The 18568-nt window shown below is 47.4% G+C and overlaps 1 protein-coding gene across 2 annotated transcripts in view; it reads left to right on the top strand.

The window, feature by feature from the left end:
- The window catches only part of GRSF1 (G-rich RNA sequence binding factor 1), a 463146-nt gene that overhangs the window by 387744 nt on the left and 56834 nt on the right, over positions 1–18568 (top strand). For both annotated transcript variants that reach the window (XM_069236866.1, XM_069236865.1), the window contains one exon: positions 3282–3366. In XM_069236866.1, the coding sequence (XP_069092967.1) occupies positions 3282–3331 (50 nt within the window). In that variant the 3' untranslated portion in view covers positions 3332–3366. The remainder of the gene's footprint in view (positions 1–3281; positions 3367–18568) is intronic.

The raw sequence follows: 18568 nt of genomic DNA, 5'->3' as shown, positions 1-18568 counted from the left end.
CGAATTCTTTTTAACAAATCATAAATGTTTTTCCTTCATATTCTTGCTGCCTGATGAATTCAAGTGTTGAGTTAGTTAGCACATCTCCCTCTTTAACTTATTAATCATTGTACATGCGGTGATGGTGGTTGCATATCTATTAGTTCTTAGTTTTTTAATGTTTTTATGAAAGAGCAATAGCAATTGCTGCCAGATGCACTTATCAGTAACAGCTAATATCATTTACACACACAGGTTAAGTTTGCAAGATTGTAAATAGATCAAACTGTCCAAAATAGCAGCAAAGGCATTATGTTGCGATGGAAAGTCCCTTGCATGCTAATGGATGTGCAACTTTGCTGTGGGTGCATGTTGCAAAGGTATCTGGATTCCTGTCGCTGACTTTTGTCGTCATGGGCTCCGTAGGTCATGCATGTGCCATAACATACACCTGTCTCACGGATTTCAGTCTTGTTGGACCGGGAATGGCGTCCAAAGTGCTACCCTCATGGTAGTGAAAGGCTACTGCCTTTACCAAGAGTTAAGTAACATGCGTGCAATGTTGGCAGCATTTAGTATAGTGATCTGTAGAAGTTAACAGGCCTTCTTACCTGTGTCTCTGGAGTGAGGCCTGCAGGAGAGACGGAGGAAGAACCAGTCTCTAGAGTATACTTCAAAGGGTGCTCTTTGATTCGTAGAGAGGATACTGGAAACAGGCCCGGGCACACCCTAGAGAGGAGATGGGTTGATAAGAGTAGCATATAGCGTAGGGATGGAGCCCTTTGATAGCCTTTTGTGCACGTATCACTGTGGCTGACATTCAGGTGTGATCCTCTAGTAACTCCCATGGCCTGTGTTGTGAGGTTTTGGAGTCTGTCCTGCTGTGATAGACTGCTTTCTGGAGGAAGGGCAGAAGAGTGGACACTTCAAAGGAAGCAGACCCCCAGCACAAACTTCAAAGACTCTGACACTAAATAACAATTTATACGAAGAAAGGGAGCTCAAGGCCCCCAAAACTATCAACTGCAAGCAGCAGGTTGAGCTTTATGTCAAGGAGGAGAACTTCTGAAAGACTTCTGTCTGTGACCAAGACTGAGGTCTAAGGTCTGCCATTCTCCTAGCCACCCATTAAAGACCACCTGTCCTGGAGCACTAGTGCCTGCCTGTTTGCCAAAACCCGTCTGCCCTGTGAGGAAGATGTGAGTGCTTGGAGGGAGAAGGGTCTTGTCCAGGATCCTGACAAGTGGATCCCTGTCACAAGGTGTTCAATCAGTGCAACAGCCATTTTCTAGCTGTCACCCATGTGTGGATTCAAGTCATTGGCCCGAATGCTGTAGGGAGGCCGCAGTGAATGTAGCTATTGGTGCATTAATTGGGCTGTCACCCATGTGCGAAGTGAAGTCAGCAAGCATGTATGCCATTGGGGGCAGCCGTGAAGATTGCATTACAGCTGTGCCGATTGGTCCATCTCCCTTATGCAGGTCAATGTCTGCAACCCCTTATGCCAGAGGGTGCTACCGTGAAGAAAAAGGATTGTTACCTTTTGTCGACGACATTGAAAGGAAAGCAGACTGTGGTGACTGGTGTGCCTGATCCCTGACTGAAGTATTGGAATCCGACCACTCCTTCCCCTCACTGTGAGAAGGATCAGAGGATCTTAGTGTCATTGGAGGAAGCACTGTGGGTGACCAGCCGGTGCTCCTGCAAAGCAGAGTGCTACTCACCATCAGTAGCTGCTGAAGAACTCCACAACATCAGTGTGTGGAACTCTCCCAGGAACTCTGGTAGAGCAACCCATGCAGAAACAGTAAAGACTGACCAAAGGGAACTTTTTCTGCCTCTTAGCGCTTTAGGTGCTGGAACACTCAACTTTGGAAGAGTTGGAGTGGGACTTCTGAGACTCCGACCTACTAGTGGGGCCTAACCTAAACTCAGGAGAGTTGTGGCAGTGTGGTGACTGACCTTGGAAGGGGTAACCTATTAAAGTAGGCAGGGGAATCTGGGCCTTTGTCAGGATAACAGCCTTTTGATTTATGGGGCACAGTGGGTTACTCTAAGTTCGGGTCTTTTCACTGTTGACTATCTTGCCACTACCTTGAAGCACTTGACTAGGGGCAGTATTAACGACACCCAAGTCCCTCAGTTAGGGTTATACCTCTACCTCGCTAAGTTTGACCGTGTGCCTTTTGGGCTAAGTTTGACTCTCGAGAAAAGGGGGTACATAAAGAGAGACAAAGTATACCTCTCACAACTGTAAGGAAAATCACATATTAATTTTTTTGAAAGAACTATTTTGGTGAAAGGCCTTCTCGGACAAGGGGAGAAGTCACAAGTTCCTTAAGAGCCGGATTTTTTGGTGAAGGAAGAACCGAATAACTTTGAGACCAAGTATACTTATTGATTCTTTTCTTGCTCTGTTGAGGGCACTAGCGGTGGTAACTACCTTTCGAGACCTGGGGAAAGAAAAAGAAAAGAAACAGCTAAACACTCAAGTGGTGCATGAATTGACCAAATCTAGGAGGCTCAGCTTTCACGTCCAGACAATTGAGAGGTTGAAAATTAGTTGGTCAACTATTGTTTTTGTTGTTTTTTTTGTTTTTTTTTCTATGCTGGAAAAAGAGGTTGTTTGAATTATTTGTTATGCATTCCATTGGAACTTTCAAATTGTTCATTAGTATGCCTGTGTAGGTTTGCCATCAGACAGGCACTGTTAACTCTCATCCCCTCTAATCTTTATTATAGTGTTAGAGCAATCAGATTCCTACCAAGACACTGCAGGTGCTCAGTTTTTAAAGGGTCTAATCAAAATCACTGCTATTGCTGATTCAGGCATGTGAAGAAAACAATGAACGCTTGAATTGCTACAAGCTGCATTGGTAGCTTTATTTTTTGTCTTTAAACTAATTTGTGGTTATTTACTGTACCCAAGATGGTAGTGAGGTCAATGTTTTAGGGGATGCCAATACCTTCTATTTTTTTGTGGGTTGCTGCATGTGTGATTTTCTGGCTCACAAGTGTTTATCGCCTAAATCTCAATGGGTCCTGAGGGTGCCTATAATGATTTACGGTTGGCAGCAAAACCCTTAAGCTTCCCTCTCATTTTCCTCTCCATTTGTTAACTCTTTTCTCTTAGCCATTGTGGTACTGTATCTGAAATCATGTGTTCTGTGGCAGAGATGAACCATTCCATAGTATTTTTCAATTACATTAATTATGTACTACTTATCTTGGTAATAAAACAATTTATCTAATTTTGCATTTCACCTGTGACTTTCTGTTTGTCTTTTTTTTTGTCTTTCTAGAAAATAGATTTATAGAATTGTTCCTGGGAGCATCTCCGAAGGGACATTAAAGTTGGTGATGAAGGTTGCAGAGATTCACTTAAAGGTAAATGGCAGAAAATATTTATGGTAGTTGACATTTTATTTTAATATATTTTCACTTGTATTTATAGGTAAATGAGTTAAAATATGGTTTTGCATTCGGATGAATACTTCTCAATGCATATTGCTAACCTTATATAAGACTTTTTAGTTACCAGATTGGATCTGAAACTTTTACAGCAGAGCACCTGCACACTACTAGGTGGCGCCCTGTGCTGCTTCCCTACCACACCAGAAGCGATAGAGGCTCATATAAGCGCCAGCCCTTGGTGTTGATATCTGATAAAGCCTTCTAATTACAGATTCCTTATCTTAGAATTTCCCGCAGGCATCAGTCTGGATCCAGAGATTTTTCTCGACCAGTACCCATACGCACCATTAGGTGGCGTCAGTTGGCTCTGCGTTCGGCTTTGTGCGCGCTGGATATGAGGCCGTGGAACCTACATAGGCACCACCTCGGCATGATGATGTTAGTTCTTTTCTTTCTTTGCCAGCCTTTCACAGATCTGAAGAAGAGCTACTCTTACAGTCACTTTTTGGACTTTTTTGAAGCCTTTTTTTTTTTTTTTTTTAAACTATCCTGATGCATCGATATGTCGTCATGGAAGACTAGGTTTAAGCCCTGCAACTGCTGTGACCAGATGATGTCCGTGATGGATCTGAACCTTGTGTGTTTGTGGTGTGTGGAGCGTGACCACGGCCTGAAGTTGTGTTCCAAGTGCCAGGCCGTGAATCCGAAAGCTTTGAGGGAGTGATCCCTAAAGCTCATGGCTGCCTGGCGCTTGACTCCGCATCGATCCCGGTCAAGAGGAAGGTCCTGAGAATGGTCGCGGAGCCCCCATTCTTCCTCGTCCCACTCAAAGTCCTCGGGACGATCGGATAAGCACAAGAAGTTGTCAACGAAGAGCAAGCGTTCTTCGACTTCACCCCATCAGTCAGCAGATGGGAAAAGGAGCGTTGTCACTCTAGGCCTCTGTCCTTGGAGCCTGCTTCTGGGTCAGCTCCTCGCCTCCCAGAGTTTCCTGGAGTCAGAGCCATCCCTGCCCAACCTTGTGAGATTCTGAAGACCATAAGCCTTATATTTGGGCAGTCTGACTCTGCGGGAGCACCATCAGGCCCTGCGGACTGGACAGGGGCCCCTCAGGTTCCGTGGTGGCAGCTTTGGCCTCGGATACAGAGGGCGCCAAGGGATCCATTCCCCAATCCGAACTAGCATTGGTCATGCTATCCCGACCTTCCCTGACAAAGGTTCTGACGTCAACGCTCCTGATGCCTGCTGTGCCCACAGTTGGCATCAACCACATCCTCGTTCTTGACTCGACACGTAGCTGGACCAGTGTATCGAAATCTGACTTTGGCAGGGACTTTGCTCCGTAGGCCAGAACCTGACCCTTATTCTTATGGATTGGGGGTATGATGAGGATTGGGAGAGGGGGCTGGACCCTTTAGAATACAAACTTGAAGACCGTATGGACTGGCGGATGGACCTGGGTGAAGCCAGTGGTCTGGACACTTCCCCTGACACTAGCCTTGCTTTCTCCCCCCTACCATGGCCACAGAGTGGATGAGGTCCTGGGCCTCGAGCTGGCTTCTGTGGTGGTCAGGACTAACATCCTGACAAAGGTGCTTCAGCCTGGGGCTTCCTCCTCTGAACCCCTTTTACCCTTTAATGAGGCACTCACTGATGTCCTGCTGAGGTCTTGGTCCAAGCCCAGCACAGGGACTCCTGTCAATAAGACAATTGCCCACTGCCATCGGCTAGCCCTTAATGACAAGGTATTTCTGACGTACCACCGAACCCTGAGAGCTTAGTTATCCAAGCCTCCACGTCCCCAGGCGCATTCCCTTCCGCACCTAGGATAGCAGTTCCAAGATGCTGGATCAGCTTGGGAAGAGGATCTTTTCTTCCTCCAGCTTGGCATTGTGGTCCGTGTGCCTTTTGGGCCATTATAGCCATACTTTATGGGACGCTGTTGCACAGGTACTTTCACAGGTCCGTGGGGAGGCCCGGGCCATTCTCTTCCGAGCTGTTGCTGATGGGAGAGACACAGCGAAGTTCCCAATACGATGTGGAGTGGATACGACCAACTCACTAGGCAGATTGGTTGCATCAGCGGTGGCCCTGAGGCGCCATTCTTGGTTGAGGATGTGTGGCTTTTCGCAGGATATTAAGTCCACATTTATGGACATGGCATTTGATGGCACCCATCTCTTCAGAGACAAAACAGACTTGGCTCTAGAGCGCTTTAAGGAGTCTTGGGCTACGGCCACGTCCTTCGGCCTCGCTGCTGCCCCTCACCTCCCTCACACTGCCTTTCTTCCCTTTCCTGGCTACCGAAGGGGTGCTCAACTATGTCCTTTTCCCTCGTGCCACGCATGCTGCCCATCCTCTGCGTGGCTGGGGACGTGTGATCCTATATCCTCAAGGATCGGGGGCCAGCGGTCTGCCCAGTCCACCACACTATCTGCTGCAGCCTCCAGACCTACTTTGTCTGACGCTTCCCCATCAGGGACCAGTCGGAGGCAGGATTCAACATAACCTGCCTTGCTGGTGTCAACTCATCACGTCAGACAGGTGGTTTGCAAGTAGTCCGAGGCCATTCCCTAACTTTTGAGACTACCCCTCCATCCATGCCACCATCCTACGATCAGATGACGGAGGATCACTTGACACTTCTCAGTGAGGTTACGGCTGTCTTGGCCAAAGTAGCCATATAAGAGAGTCCCTGTGCCAGAAGTAGGTCGTGGTTGTTATTCCCGCTACTTTCTGATGCCCACAAAGGATAAGGGCTTCTGCCTTATCCTAGACCTCCAGTCTTTTCCTCAGGAAGTAGAAGTTCAAAATGCTCAGTATGGCTCAAGTTTTATCTGCCTTGGATCCAGGAGACTGGATGGTAGCGATGGACTTGCAGGACGCATATTCCCATATGCCAGTCTTGCCTGCCCACAGACGCTACTTGCAGTTCACTGTAGGCCACAAGCATTTTCAGTTCACCATGCTCCCTTTCGGCCTCAACAGCACCCCTTGGGTGTTCACTAAAGTGATGGAAGTGGTCGCAGCCCCTCTACACAGGTCTGGGGTTTCAGTCTTCCCCCTACCTCGACGACTGGTTTTTAAAGGGGGACTCGCCCCAGGCTGTTGTCTTCCACCTCCAGACTATGGGGGACCTCCTGCATTCGCTGGGGTTCACTAGAAACGTCACACCTGACTCCCTCTCTGAAGCTCTGCTTCATCAGAGCTGTTCTGGATACAGCGCAGTTTCAGGCCTATCTTCCCGTGCAGTGGCTCCAGCATATCCTGGATTTCTGTGAGAATGATTGAGGCCTACTGGGCCTCCTGGCTTCCTGCATCCTGCTGGTGATAAATGGCAGATGACAAATGCTGGCTCTGCAGTGGGACCTGAAGTTCCAGTGGGCGCAGCATCAGGGGGTATAGATCTCAGAGGGAACTGCTCTAGATCTGTAGTGGTGGCTCTTGATCCGTGATTTCGTCAGAGGCAGATCCTCTCTCTTGCCCCAACCAGATCTGACAGTAATGACAGATGTGTCACTCCTGGGATGGTGGTGGCCACCTGGCAGATGAGATCAGAGGAGTCTGGTCTCCCGGTAAGTCTGAGCTCCACTTCAGTTTTTCGGAGCTCAGGGCGATCAGGCTAGCATTGAAAGCATTCCTTCCCTCTCTCAAAGAGAAAGTAGTGAAGGTGGTCAGACAACACCACCTCCATGTCGAACTGCAGCAAGCAGGGCAGGTTGGGGTCGAGGACCCTTTGTTGATAGGCTCTGCACCTCTGGACATGGCTGAAACATCATGGCTTCTCCCTGGTGGTTCAACACCTGGTGGGCTCTCTAAATACCAGAGAGGACTAACTCAGTCATCAGTGCCTGGCCAATCACAAATGGCATCTCCATCCAGAGGTGGCGCAAGGTCTCTTTCAGCAGTGGGGAGGGCCTTGGTTAGATCTGTTCTCCTCTACAGAGAATACACAATGTTAGCTGTTTTGCATGTTGGAGTTTCCAAGGCAGCACTCGTTCAGTGACACTTTTCATCTTGAGTGGAACTCAGGCCTCTTGTACGCCCATACCACTTCTGCCCAGAGTTCTCAAGAAGCTAAAAAATGACCGGGCCCAAGTAATCCTTGTGGTTCCTGACTGGGCATGAAGAGTCTGGTATCACGGTCTATTGAGCATCGCCATAGATCCTCCCTTCCTTTCCATCTAGCCTGACAAGGTTGTGCTTCATACCAGGGCTTCCTGCCTACCAAAAGTGGTCACATCCTTTCATGTTGGCCAGTCAGTCACCCTGCCTACTTCTTACATGCCCCCCCCCCCCCCCCCACGTCCTTCTAAGGAAGAGGAGAGACTCCACAGCCTGGCCCCAAAAAGAGCTTTGACGTTTTACCTTGATCATACCAAAGAGTTTCAGGTGTATGATCAACTCTTTGTTGGTTATGTGGATGCAAAGAACGGGCGGACAGTGCGGAAGAGGACCATCTCCAGATGGGTCGTCCTCTGCATTAAAATGTGTTAGGCATTGGCTAAGAAGAAACCCTTGGAGGGTTTGCATGCTTATACTACCAGAGCAACAGCTGCAGCAATTGCATTAGCATGCAGACTTCCAGTCCTGGACATCTGTCAGACAGCAACATGGGTGTCATTGCACACGTTCACCAAACACTACTGCCTGGACTGTCAAGGCCAAAGGGACGGTATTTTTCCCTGTTCGGTCCTGCAGGAATTCCTAGTATGATCTTGGTTCGCAGACCCACCACTGGGGATGGTATTGCTTGGGTATCTATTCTAAGGTAAGGAATCTGCAACTAAAAGTCTCTATCAGATGAATTGGTTACCAGACATATTCTGGTTGCAGATTCCTAGCCAACCCACCCATCCTCCCAGCTCTGCAAACTGATTTCTAGGGATTTCCCTTTCAGGGCACAAATTCTGACGCACCATTGGTCAGTGTTATTCATGGCTCCATGCTCCTGGTGTGGAAAGTTGTGCAAAGAAACTGATGTCAACACACCGGAGTGGCACCTATACAGGCCCCGTGACTTATTATCCTGCACGCGCGACAACAGACACTGAGCCAGAAGACGCCACCTAACGATTCTCAGGGGCACTGCTTGAGAAAAATATCCAGATCCAGACTGCCCCCTGGAGGAAATTCTAAGGTAAAGAATCAGCAACTAGCATGTGTCTACCAGATAATGCATTACTGAAGGTAAATAACTGTTGTCAGTTTCTCTCTTTCCGTGCTCTGATTCCAACTTTGTTGGTTTTCTGACAGCTTCTAAATGATTTTAAACCAATGTGCTAGGGAACGATATCTCCTCCCAAAGCAACAGGTTTCGACCCATGCCCTGACTGCAGCAAACTGATGTCGGTCACAGACTCTCACAATGTGTGGTTAGGTGTCTGGACTCGGGGCACAACTCTGTCATTTGATAAGTACGCCCTCATGCACCCAAAAGTGATCTGAGCCAATGGGGCAAAGCTGTACATTGCGGAACACAAAAAGAATTTGTTCCCTTCATGTAAATCACAACTCCTTTTGAAGTAGAAGGCCCCGCCCCAAGGTCGTTCCCTCAAGTGTTCAGATTTGCGAGCAAAGTCCTCCAGTAAGTCTAAATCCAAACAGAAGAAAGCAAAGCAAGACTCGTCTCTATCCTGTCACTCTGACCCCCAAGAGAAGGCATCAGGCATCATCAGGTCAGTCTCACACCATGTTGAGGCCTCCGACCACAGAACCAATTCCTCAGCTAGTCTCAACGTGCCCTGAATTTCCCAGGCCGTCGTTCACCCCCAGATAGATCGAGGCCTTCAAAGAAACTATGCTGAGGAGTTTTGGTGCACTTCCAGTTTCCTCTAGTGCATTGTTGGAACTCCAGAGGCTCACAGTCAAGTTAACACTGGTGGGGCCACTCCCTGTACCATCTGTCTCCCATGGACTCATCAGTGGGCCTGTACCAAAACCGGTAGAGATTTGAGTTCCATCCCTGAGATCCACAGCAGTCCCTGCTACACCGATGCCAGCATCAGTGCCACCAAATGATATTGGTGGTGATGTCAATGTCCGACCCCGAGCCACCTTCGGCTGAAGCCCAACCAATGTCTCATAATGAAATTTCTAAAATGCAACCGGCTAGCTTGCAACATGACTGTCAGTCCCTGTGCCACGTCGCTTGTACTAGCAAAGGCTCCATTATCCTTTTGGTTCTGACTGATCCTGCGCCAGAGCAAGGGAAACCACAAAATGATGATGGCATCAAGCTTGGCTTGCTTCCCCTTAACTATACCCATGATGCTTTATACATTGGTCTACAGAGCACTAGCGGGCATAACATCTTGCCTTGGACCTAGCTTGAATCACCACTTGGGCCACCAGCAATAAACAGTGCCTCATTTGAAGTGGTGGTCCAGAGGGCAGTTGAGGTGCTAGAATTACAGCTATCCTCTTTTAAGACCAAAGCAAATGCCCTGACAGATCTTACAGCCTCAGTCAGTTACTTCTGAGTTGTTGCTTCCTTTTAATGACTATCTCACTAATACTTTGAGGACTACTCAATCAAAGCCTTGTTCTTCCCCCTTATGAATTGGCTGGTGGCCAGGTGTCACAGACCGGCACCTGGTGACCTGTATTTTCTCACCATTCAGCCCACTACAGAGACCCCTGTTGTGGAGGCTTTGCCCAATAAGGTCTATTGTAACTCATTTCAAACTACTCTTCCGGACAGTGAGCACAAGTGGATTGAAGCATTTGGCAAATGCATGTTTTTCCTCACCCAGCTTAGCTACACACGTCTCCGGCGACATTGCTAGCGAGATCTTACTGGCAGTGCCCTAGAGAAGTGGTATTTTGTTTCCATATATAGATGCATTTTATGGGATTTTCCAACAATACATAGGCTTCTCTCACTGATATCCCTTTGGTGGATCCTGCCTTTTTGTTGAGAAGGCAAACTGTGTTGGAGTACTTATAAGGATAGTAGAGCTGTGGTGCGCTCTTTTGAACATTGAATTCCTTTTAGATGGTTCCTGCATCAATTCTGAATGTTCAGGATCATTTGCAGAGGGCTGGCATATAGTTAAGTGACTGCCTTCCCAACCAGCGTAACAGGCACCTCGGGCCTTTCGAGTCTCTGGACTGGGATATAGAAGGCAGTGTGCAGGCCAGCAGGGACGTCAGTCCTCCATTTCCTCTTCCCCCTCCTATGGCAGCCACTAAATCACTTTAATTTGCATTAGTGGTGCTGCATACCCAGCCAGTGAGTCATGTCAAACAAATGGGTCTTCCAAATAGTTCAAAATAGCTGTGCTTTACTTTTTTTCTTCACTTTCCCACCCATTATCTCTTCCTCACCAGAGTGAATTTCCAACGAGCACCTGTATGTTCTGTTAGAGAAGGTGCAGCTGTTATTCTTCAAAGTTGCCCTTAAGAGGGTTCCATAGTCGGAATGAGGAGGGGCTTGTTACTCTATTTCCTTGTTTCAAAGAAAGGCAGGGGCCTCAGGTATGTTTCAAATCCCGAGCCTTGATTTCCTTTCTGTGGAAGGCCATTTTCAAAATGCTTGAGCTGGCCCAAGTCCTCTCTACTCTGGAATCAGGTGACTGGACAGTGTCCTTGGCAGGATGCGTATTTTCATTATCCTGTCCTGCAGTCCCACAGACATTATCTGTGGATCAGTATAGGCCCCCTAAGCACCTTCAGTTTACTGTGCTCTTTTTGGTCACACCAGCACCCCTCTGGTGTTCACAAAAGTGATGGCCATGGTCCATCTGCAGAGATCAAGGGATTCCTGTATTTCGATGAGTCAGTTGAAGGCGGGCTCACCACAGTCAGTCGTGGGCTACCTCTGGACAATGGAGAAACCTTTGACTGTATGATCCCAATGCTTCAGCCTCAGACCTAGATCTCTGTGGGAGCAGCTCTGAGAATGTTTGGCATATTAGTCTCCTGCATCCTCCCTCTTCACTATGCCAAGTGCCACATGCAGGCTCTGCAGTGGAGTCTGACGTTCCAGTGGGGCCAATCAACAAGGTAGTTTGATGGATGTTTTCCAGGTCTTTGAGAAGAGTGTTTGAGGCATGCAGTGATGGCTGCTCAAACACAATGGTTCAGCGGCGGACTTCTTTCCCTTTCCCTTCCAGAGCTGACAATGGTGACAGAATTGGCTCTGCTCAGCCGGGGAGGTGGTTTTCAGGGTCTTCTAGGCACTGGTTGAAGGTTGGCTCCACATCAGTCGGCTAGAGCTGCAAGGCATCTATTTGGTTCTGAAAGCCTTCCTGCTATCTGTCAGGGGGAAGCTGATTCACATTCTCACAGACACCACCATGGAATATTGCAATAAGCAGGGTAGGGTGGGGTCCTGGGTCCTGTCTCAGGAGGCTCCTGGGGGGGGTGGCTGGAATGTCAGGGGATTTTCCTGATCGCAAATCACCTGACAGGGTCCCTGAATGTTAAAGAAGAATAACTGAGCAAGTGGTGTCTAATGGATCACAGGTTGCGTCTACATTCTGAGTTGGTGCAAAGCATCTTTCATCGAGGGGTAGATCCCTGACTAGATATTTTCACCACAATTTAGAACAGGGTGTCAAAGGGTTTGTGCATTTTTGAGTTCCACTAGAACTCTTGTTAGGAGATGCCTTCCAGCTCATATGGAACATGGGGCTCCAGTACACCTTGTTCCTCTGGCTCTCCTGCCCGAAGTTCTGAAGATCAGTTACGACTATGCCCAAGTAATCCTAGTGGCTCTATATTTGGCCAGGTGAATGTAGTACCCAGACATTCTTGGCATGATCATCTGTTTTCCAGTTAGGTGGCTGTAGCGGGAAGTTCTGTCACAGCAGCAGGGCAGGGTAATGTACTAGGCCTGCATATTCTAAGGGCAGCATACGACTGCATCAGATCTACTTCCTAAAATGGATGTCATCCTTGTTATCTGGTGTCCTTCAATAAAGTTTACGCTGGATAATGGGACACGTTTTTGGCCATGACACCCGTATTATAGACCAGTTAAAGGACAAAGTGCCAGGTGTGTTGTTGTTTTGTCTTTGGCCCAGCAAAGACTTGCAGTGAGCACTGGTAAAGGTTTTTTGGCATTTATTGGACCAACTGTCCTTGTTTACACTGCATATTGTATGCAATTTCCTAAAGGCCACATGAATGTTTTCTCACAAAACTTTTGTTGATGCCTCAATGTGATCTTAATTTGGTCCTTAATTTTCTTATATAAACCCCTTTTGAACTGATACACAACTGCCCTCTATGCCTGCTGAGACAGTATGCCTTGCTGCAATAACTTCAGGTTGCTGCATGGGTGAACTTCAGGGCACCCTACATCAACTTTGTTCATGGCAAGCAGGTACTAAGGACTAAATCAGTCTTTCTACCTAAGGTCGCACCTTCCTTTAATGTTGGACAGTGCATCACACTACCTCCGATGTTCTTTGCTCCACTGCACTCCTTAAAGGAGACTCCATCACTTAAATGTCAAGACGCCACTGAGTTTTGACCTTGATCGCACCAAAGACTAACAAGTAGACTTTCAGCTCTTCGTGGGGTTCTTTTTGGTGAAGCAAGGCATTGTAGAAAAGGATTTGGTTCAGATGCATAGTCCTCTTCATTAAGATCTGCTATGCGCTGGCAAAGAAGGAGCCTCGGAAAGGATTAAGGGGCCATTCTACCAGGGCCAAGTCTGCTACCAGTGCATCGGCATGCTGAGTGCCTGTCCTGGAAGTTTGTCAGGCTGCTATGTGGGCTTCAGTGCACACATTTACGAAGCACTTCTGCCTTGCCAGATCCGACTGGAAGGGCATGTTAACCATTCAGCCCTGCAGGACTTTTTAGTGTGAGCCATCACACAGACCCACTTACCTGCAAAGGACCTGCTTTGGTATGCAGTCTGAAGGTGAGGAATCTTTGGTTAGAAGCAACTATCAGAAGAACAAGTTACTTACCTTTAGTAATGCTCTTTCTGGTGGATACCCTGTCTTATCATAGACTCCTGGTGTTTTTTAATGGCCTCTCTACCTCCTAAAGAGTTCCCAAATTAGAGATCAGAGCACTGGCTAGATCTCTCTGCTACTGTCCGGGATTAACAATGTCAAAAGTTTTGCAGTTTACAATTTTCACAAGAGATTCATTGTGGCCGGAATGAAACATGGGACTCTTGCATACCTTCTGGCATTTCCTCCCCTGCCATGAGTTCTGCTAGAGAAAGAACAGGCCCAAATCATGCAAGTGGCCCGTGAATGGGTGAGGAGCTTGGTACCTGGATCATCTGTGCATGATTACCTGTCCTCTGATATGGCTACCACCGTAGGAGGATCTCCTGTCTCAGCAGCATGGCAGAATCATCCACCCAAATCTGTGCAGTCTAGGTCCACAGGCGTGGATAAAGAGCGTTGACAATTGGCTGCGTTTGATCTGCCACCTGAAGTGATGGACGTCATCCTTGCTGTGAGGCATCCTTCCAATAAGTCCATTTATGCCGGGCACAGGGACAAAGCTATGTGGCAATCTTTTGATTGTTTGATTTTTGCTGAGCAAGGCCTTCAGTGGGCACTATTAAAGCTTGTCAGTCCTTTTGGCCTTTGTTTTTTTCTTGACCAACATTCCTTGTTTAAGTCTCCTGTTGTGATGAGATTTACAAAGAGTTTGACTCATGTTTCCTCCCAAACTGTTTGTGATGCCATAGTGGGACTTTAACTTGGTCTTTAAGTGTCTCATGTGTACGCCCTTCATGCTGATGTATTGCTTCTTATTGCATCTCATGACTTTCAAGACAGTTTTAATCATTGTGATTACATTTTTATACTCCCCTTTTCACAGACATGTTTGTGTGGAGGATTTGGGTGGCATTCATGACCATCCTAACTCCCCTTCCATGTTGGAGAATCCATCACTCTGCCTACATTCTTTGCTCCCCCTCACCCTTGAAGGAGGAGAAGAGGCTTTATCAGCTGGACCCCAAAAGGACGTTAACTTTACATTGATCATATCGTAGAGTGGACAATCCAATTTTGTGGGGTTCTCTGGAGCAAAGAATGGGAAGCTTGTGCAGAAGAGGGCACTATCTAGGTGAATAGCCCTCTGCAGCATGATCTGCTCTGCCCTGGTTAAGAAGCATCGCCTGGAAGGTCTGAGAGCCCCTTCCACCAAGGCTAAGGCTGCTACCACTGCCTCCGCTCATGGAGTTGCTGTCCATGACATCTCCCAGGCTGCTATGTGGTTGTCGGTACATGTGTTTATGAAACACTAATGCCTTCACAGTCATGTCCAGTGGGAAGGACATTACGCCTGCTAAGTCCTCAGAACGTTTTTTGTCTGACTCCACTCCACAGACCTTCCACCTGGCGAGATGCTGCTTAAGTATCTATTCTAAGATGAAGAATCTGCAGTTAGTAATATCCATCAAGTTACTTAACTTTGGTATGCTCTGTCAGTTGTATGCTGTGTCTAACCACAGATTCCTCACTGTCCTTCCACCTCCTTGTTCTGTGGAGTGCCCCATTTTTAACATCTGAAAAGGTTTGCAGTCAGTCATCAGCACACTTGTGCCGACATTTGCTTATTTCAAATGTCTGAGGTCGCAGAAAAGAAAAAAGACAAGAAACTGATGTCAGCATGCTTGGGTGGTAAAATACATGCTGCTCCACTCAATTACCTCCAGTACAGTGCACAGAAGCATTCTATTCAAGAATCTGTGGTTCCAGTCTGGCTCTTGGGGAGCATAACCAATGGTAAGTAACATATTCAACTAATACATCCTTAACTGACACTAGTCTTGTTTTCTAATGCTGTTGTATATTCCATTTAAAAGTAGTTATAAAACATTCTGCACGTATATCCTCACATGAAGCTAAATCATTAATTTTGTAGAAAATGTCTGGGAAGGCATGCTTTAATGTGGTCTTGTGTCAAGATGTTTTTTTGCTAAACTTTCAGTTTATTGAAACTGTTGCCATATTACAATTGCACCTATACGTAAAGGGAACTTAGCTCTGAACACTTTGCTGAAGTTGACAGTTAAAATGTATGCTTTTTCAAAGCAGGGTGAAGCCTCTCTGACGAGGCTAACTTTGAGAGCTTCTTAATCTTTGATGTTGAGGACTTTGCTGTATCATTTAAGTGGTGTTCTATTTGTTCTTTTCTCAAATTTTATACCGAGTGCAGTGTTGCCCCTTTGCTTTTTAACTTTTTAGTGTAGCATAGGATTTGTTCTGAAAGTTGGTATTGTTTGAAAAGAACAACAGTATTTTTTTTAATATAAAGTGCTCCAGGGGTGCACAAACACGTAGGCCTGCTTTTTTAGACCCTGGGCCACTTTGGTATTACAGAATGGGCCTGAGATGTTTGTGGCACCCATTTAAAAACATGCGTGTGATATCAAGCCAAAGGATCCCTGGGGGTATGACCGAGTCAAATGAAGGAATCTTTTGCCTTTGACCTGTGTCATGTTAGATGCAGGCACGGCAAAGATACCGTTGGCAATGTGCACTGATTGTACCACATAGAGGTGGCACACAATGCAATCCATAGGGCATCATTTGACAGGGTGGATTGGTGGTCCCAGCAACCCCAAGGAATCCCTCTGGCAGGCGGATGCAGTCACTCACTTCACCCCCTGCCTCCCTTTTGAAATGCATGTGGTCCGTCTTTCACTAATTTGCTGTTTCCAGTGCAAGAGGATTTTTTATGAGATGTTGCATTGTCCCAGAGTGCGCTGCAGCGCACACAGTGGGATTGTGTGCTGTTTCGTCAATGCACTCCTTGAACACAAATTGCCCTGGTTGAAGTTTTCAACAAACCACTTAGCGTTGATGGACAAGTAAATTAATGTTCGATGGCATGTGTAGCTGCAGATACACATGCTGTGCACATCCCGCCATCTGGGGTTGGGCTCGGAGTGTTACAAGTTGTTTTTCTTCGAAGAAGTCTTTTCGAGTCACAAGACCGAGGGACTCCTCCCATTTCGACTCCATTGCGTATGGGCGTCGACTCCATCTTAGATTGGTTTTTTTCCGCCATCGGGTTCGGACGTGTTCCTTTTCGCTCCGTGTTTCGGGTCGGAAAGTTAGTTAGAATCTCGGAAAAATCATCGATATTGTTTGCGTTCGGTATCGGGTTAGTTACAACAGATCGACAACGAATTGAGAAGAGCTCCGGTGGCCCTTCGGGGTTTTTCGATTCCCGTCGGGGCCTGGTCGACCCGGCCACATGTCTCTTCAAGGCTGATGGAACGGACCCCATTCCGCTTCTGTCCAAAATGCCATAGCAAGTATCCATATACAGATCAACACCTGGTCTGTAACTTGTGTTTGTCACCGGAACACAGGGAGGATACTTGTGAGGCCTGTCGAGCGTTTCGGTCGAGGAAGACACTCAGGGACCGAAGAGCAAGAAGAGTGCAAATGGCGTCAGCGCCGACAGGACAAGGGTGTTTCGAGGAGGAGGAAGAAACATTCTCCATCCAGGATTCGGACTCGGAGGAGGTCGATCCTGAAGAAACGCCGAAAACCGTGTGTAAGACGTCGAAACAAAAAACTCACGAAAAGACTGCCAAAGCCCAGGGGACGCCACCGCCAACAGGCCATGGCTTAACCTGAAAAGTAGGTGACCGTCCATCGGCACCAAAAAAGGGCAAGCTGGTGTCGAAGTCATCCGACTCGGTCGAGATACAGGCACGCAGCAATCTCGGGCCCGAGAGAGTGGCTCCGAAAAGATTCGGCACCGAGACAGCGGCACCGAAGTCGGTCGGCACCGAGAGGGCACGACGCCGAAAAGAAAAAAGATTTTGTTGGAGCCGAAAAATGAAGACACACAGATTTGCAGAGGAATTACAAACAATAGAGCCAGATCACACGCAAAGACGGCTCTTTATTCAAAAAGATACAGGGAAGATCAGCACTCTTCCCCCAATCAGAATGAAACGAAAACTTGCCTTCCAAAACAAGGACAAGGACAAACAGCCACAAGCAAAAGTGGCTAAACAAATAACAAATAACACCACCACCAGCCCCACATCACTCTCCACAACTATCACCGGTAGCCACTCCACCAATGATGCAATCCCCAACACATACGGGGATGAGTCAAGATGACCCTGACGCATGGGACCTTTACGACGCACCAGTGTCAGACAATAGTCCTCAGTGCTATCCAGCAAGACCCTCGCCACCTGAGGATAGTACAGGCTACATTCAAGTGGTATCAAGGGCAGCAGCATTTCATAATGTCAGCCTTCACTCAGAACCCATTGAAGATGACTTCCTTTTTAATACACTGTCGTCTACGCACAGTCAATATCAAAGTCTGCCAATGTTGCCCGGAATGCTAAAACACTCCAAACAGGTGTTTGAAGAGCCTGTCAAAGGGAGAGCCATTACTCCAAGAGTAGATAAAAAATATAAACCGCCCCCAACAGACCCAGTGTACATCACACAACAGCTATCACCAGACTCTGTTGTAGTTGGAGCAGCACGCAAAAGAGCCAACTCTCATACTTCAGGAGACGCGCCACCTCCAGATAAAGAGAGTAGAAAATTCGACGTGGCAGGCAAAAGGGTGGCGGCACAGACAGCAAACCAGCGGCGTATTGCAAATTCGCAAGCTTTGCTAGCCAGATATGATAGGGCCCATTGGGACGAGATGCAACACCTTATTGAATACTTGCCAAAGGAGTTTCAAAAAAGAGCGCAGCAAGTGGTCGAAGAGGGACAAAATATCTCCAATAATCAAATTCGATCAGCAATGGATGCTGCAGACACAGCTGCTAGAACTGTCAACACAGCAGTAACGATAAGGAGGCATGCATGGCTGCGTACATCAGGATTTAAACCAGAGATACAGCAAGCTGTGCTAAATATGCCATTCAACGGACAGCAGTTGTTTGGGCCGGAGGTGGACACTGCAATTGAAAAACTTAAAAAAGACACTGACACGGCCAAAGCCATGGGCGCGCTCTACTCCCCGCAGAGCAGAGGCACATTTCGAAAAACACAATTTCGAGGGGGGTTTCGTGGGCAAACCACAGAAGCCACAACCTCACAAACAAAGCCCACTTACCAGAGCCAGTATCAGCGGGGAGGTTTTCGGGGACAATATAGAGGAGGACAGTTTCAAAGAAACAGAGGAAAGTTCCAAAGTCCCAAAACTCCTCAAAACAAACAGTGACTTCAAGGTCACAAATCCCCAACACATAACA

Source organism: Pleurodeles waltl, chromosome 1_2, assembly GCF_031143425.1.
Source record: "Pleurodeles waltl isolate 20211129_DDA chromosome 1_2, aPleWal1.hap1.20221129, whole genome shotgun sequence".
NCBI lineage: Eukaryota > Metazoa > Chordata > Amphibia > Caudata > Salamandridae > Pleurodeles > Pleurodeles waltl.
Note: the sequence above shows the minus strand (reverse complement) of the source record. Positions and strands in the feature narration are given on the sequence as shown.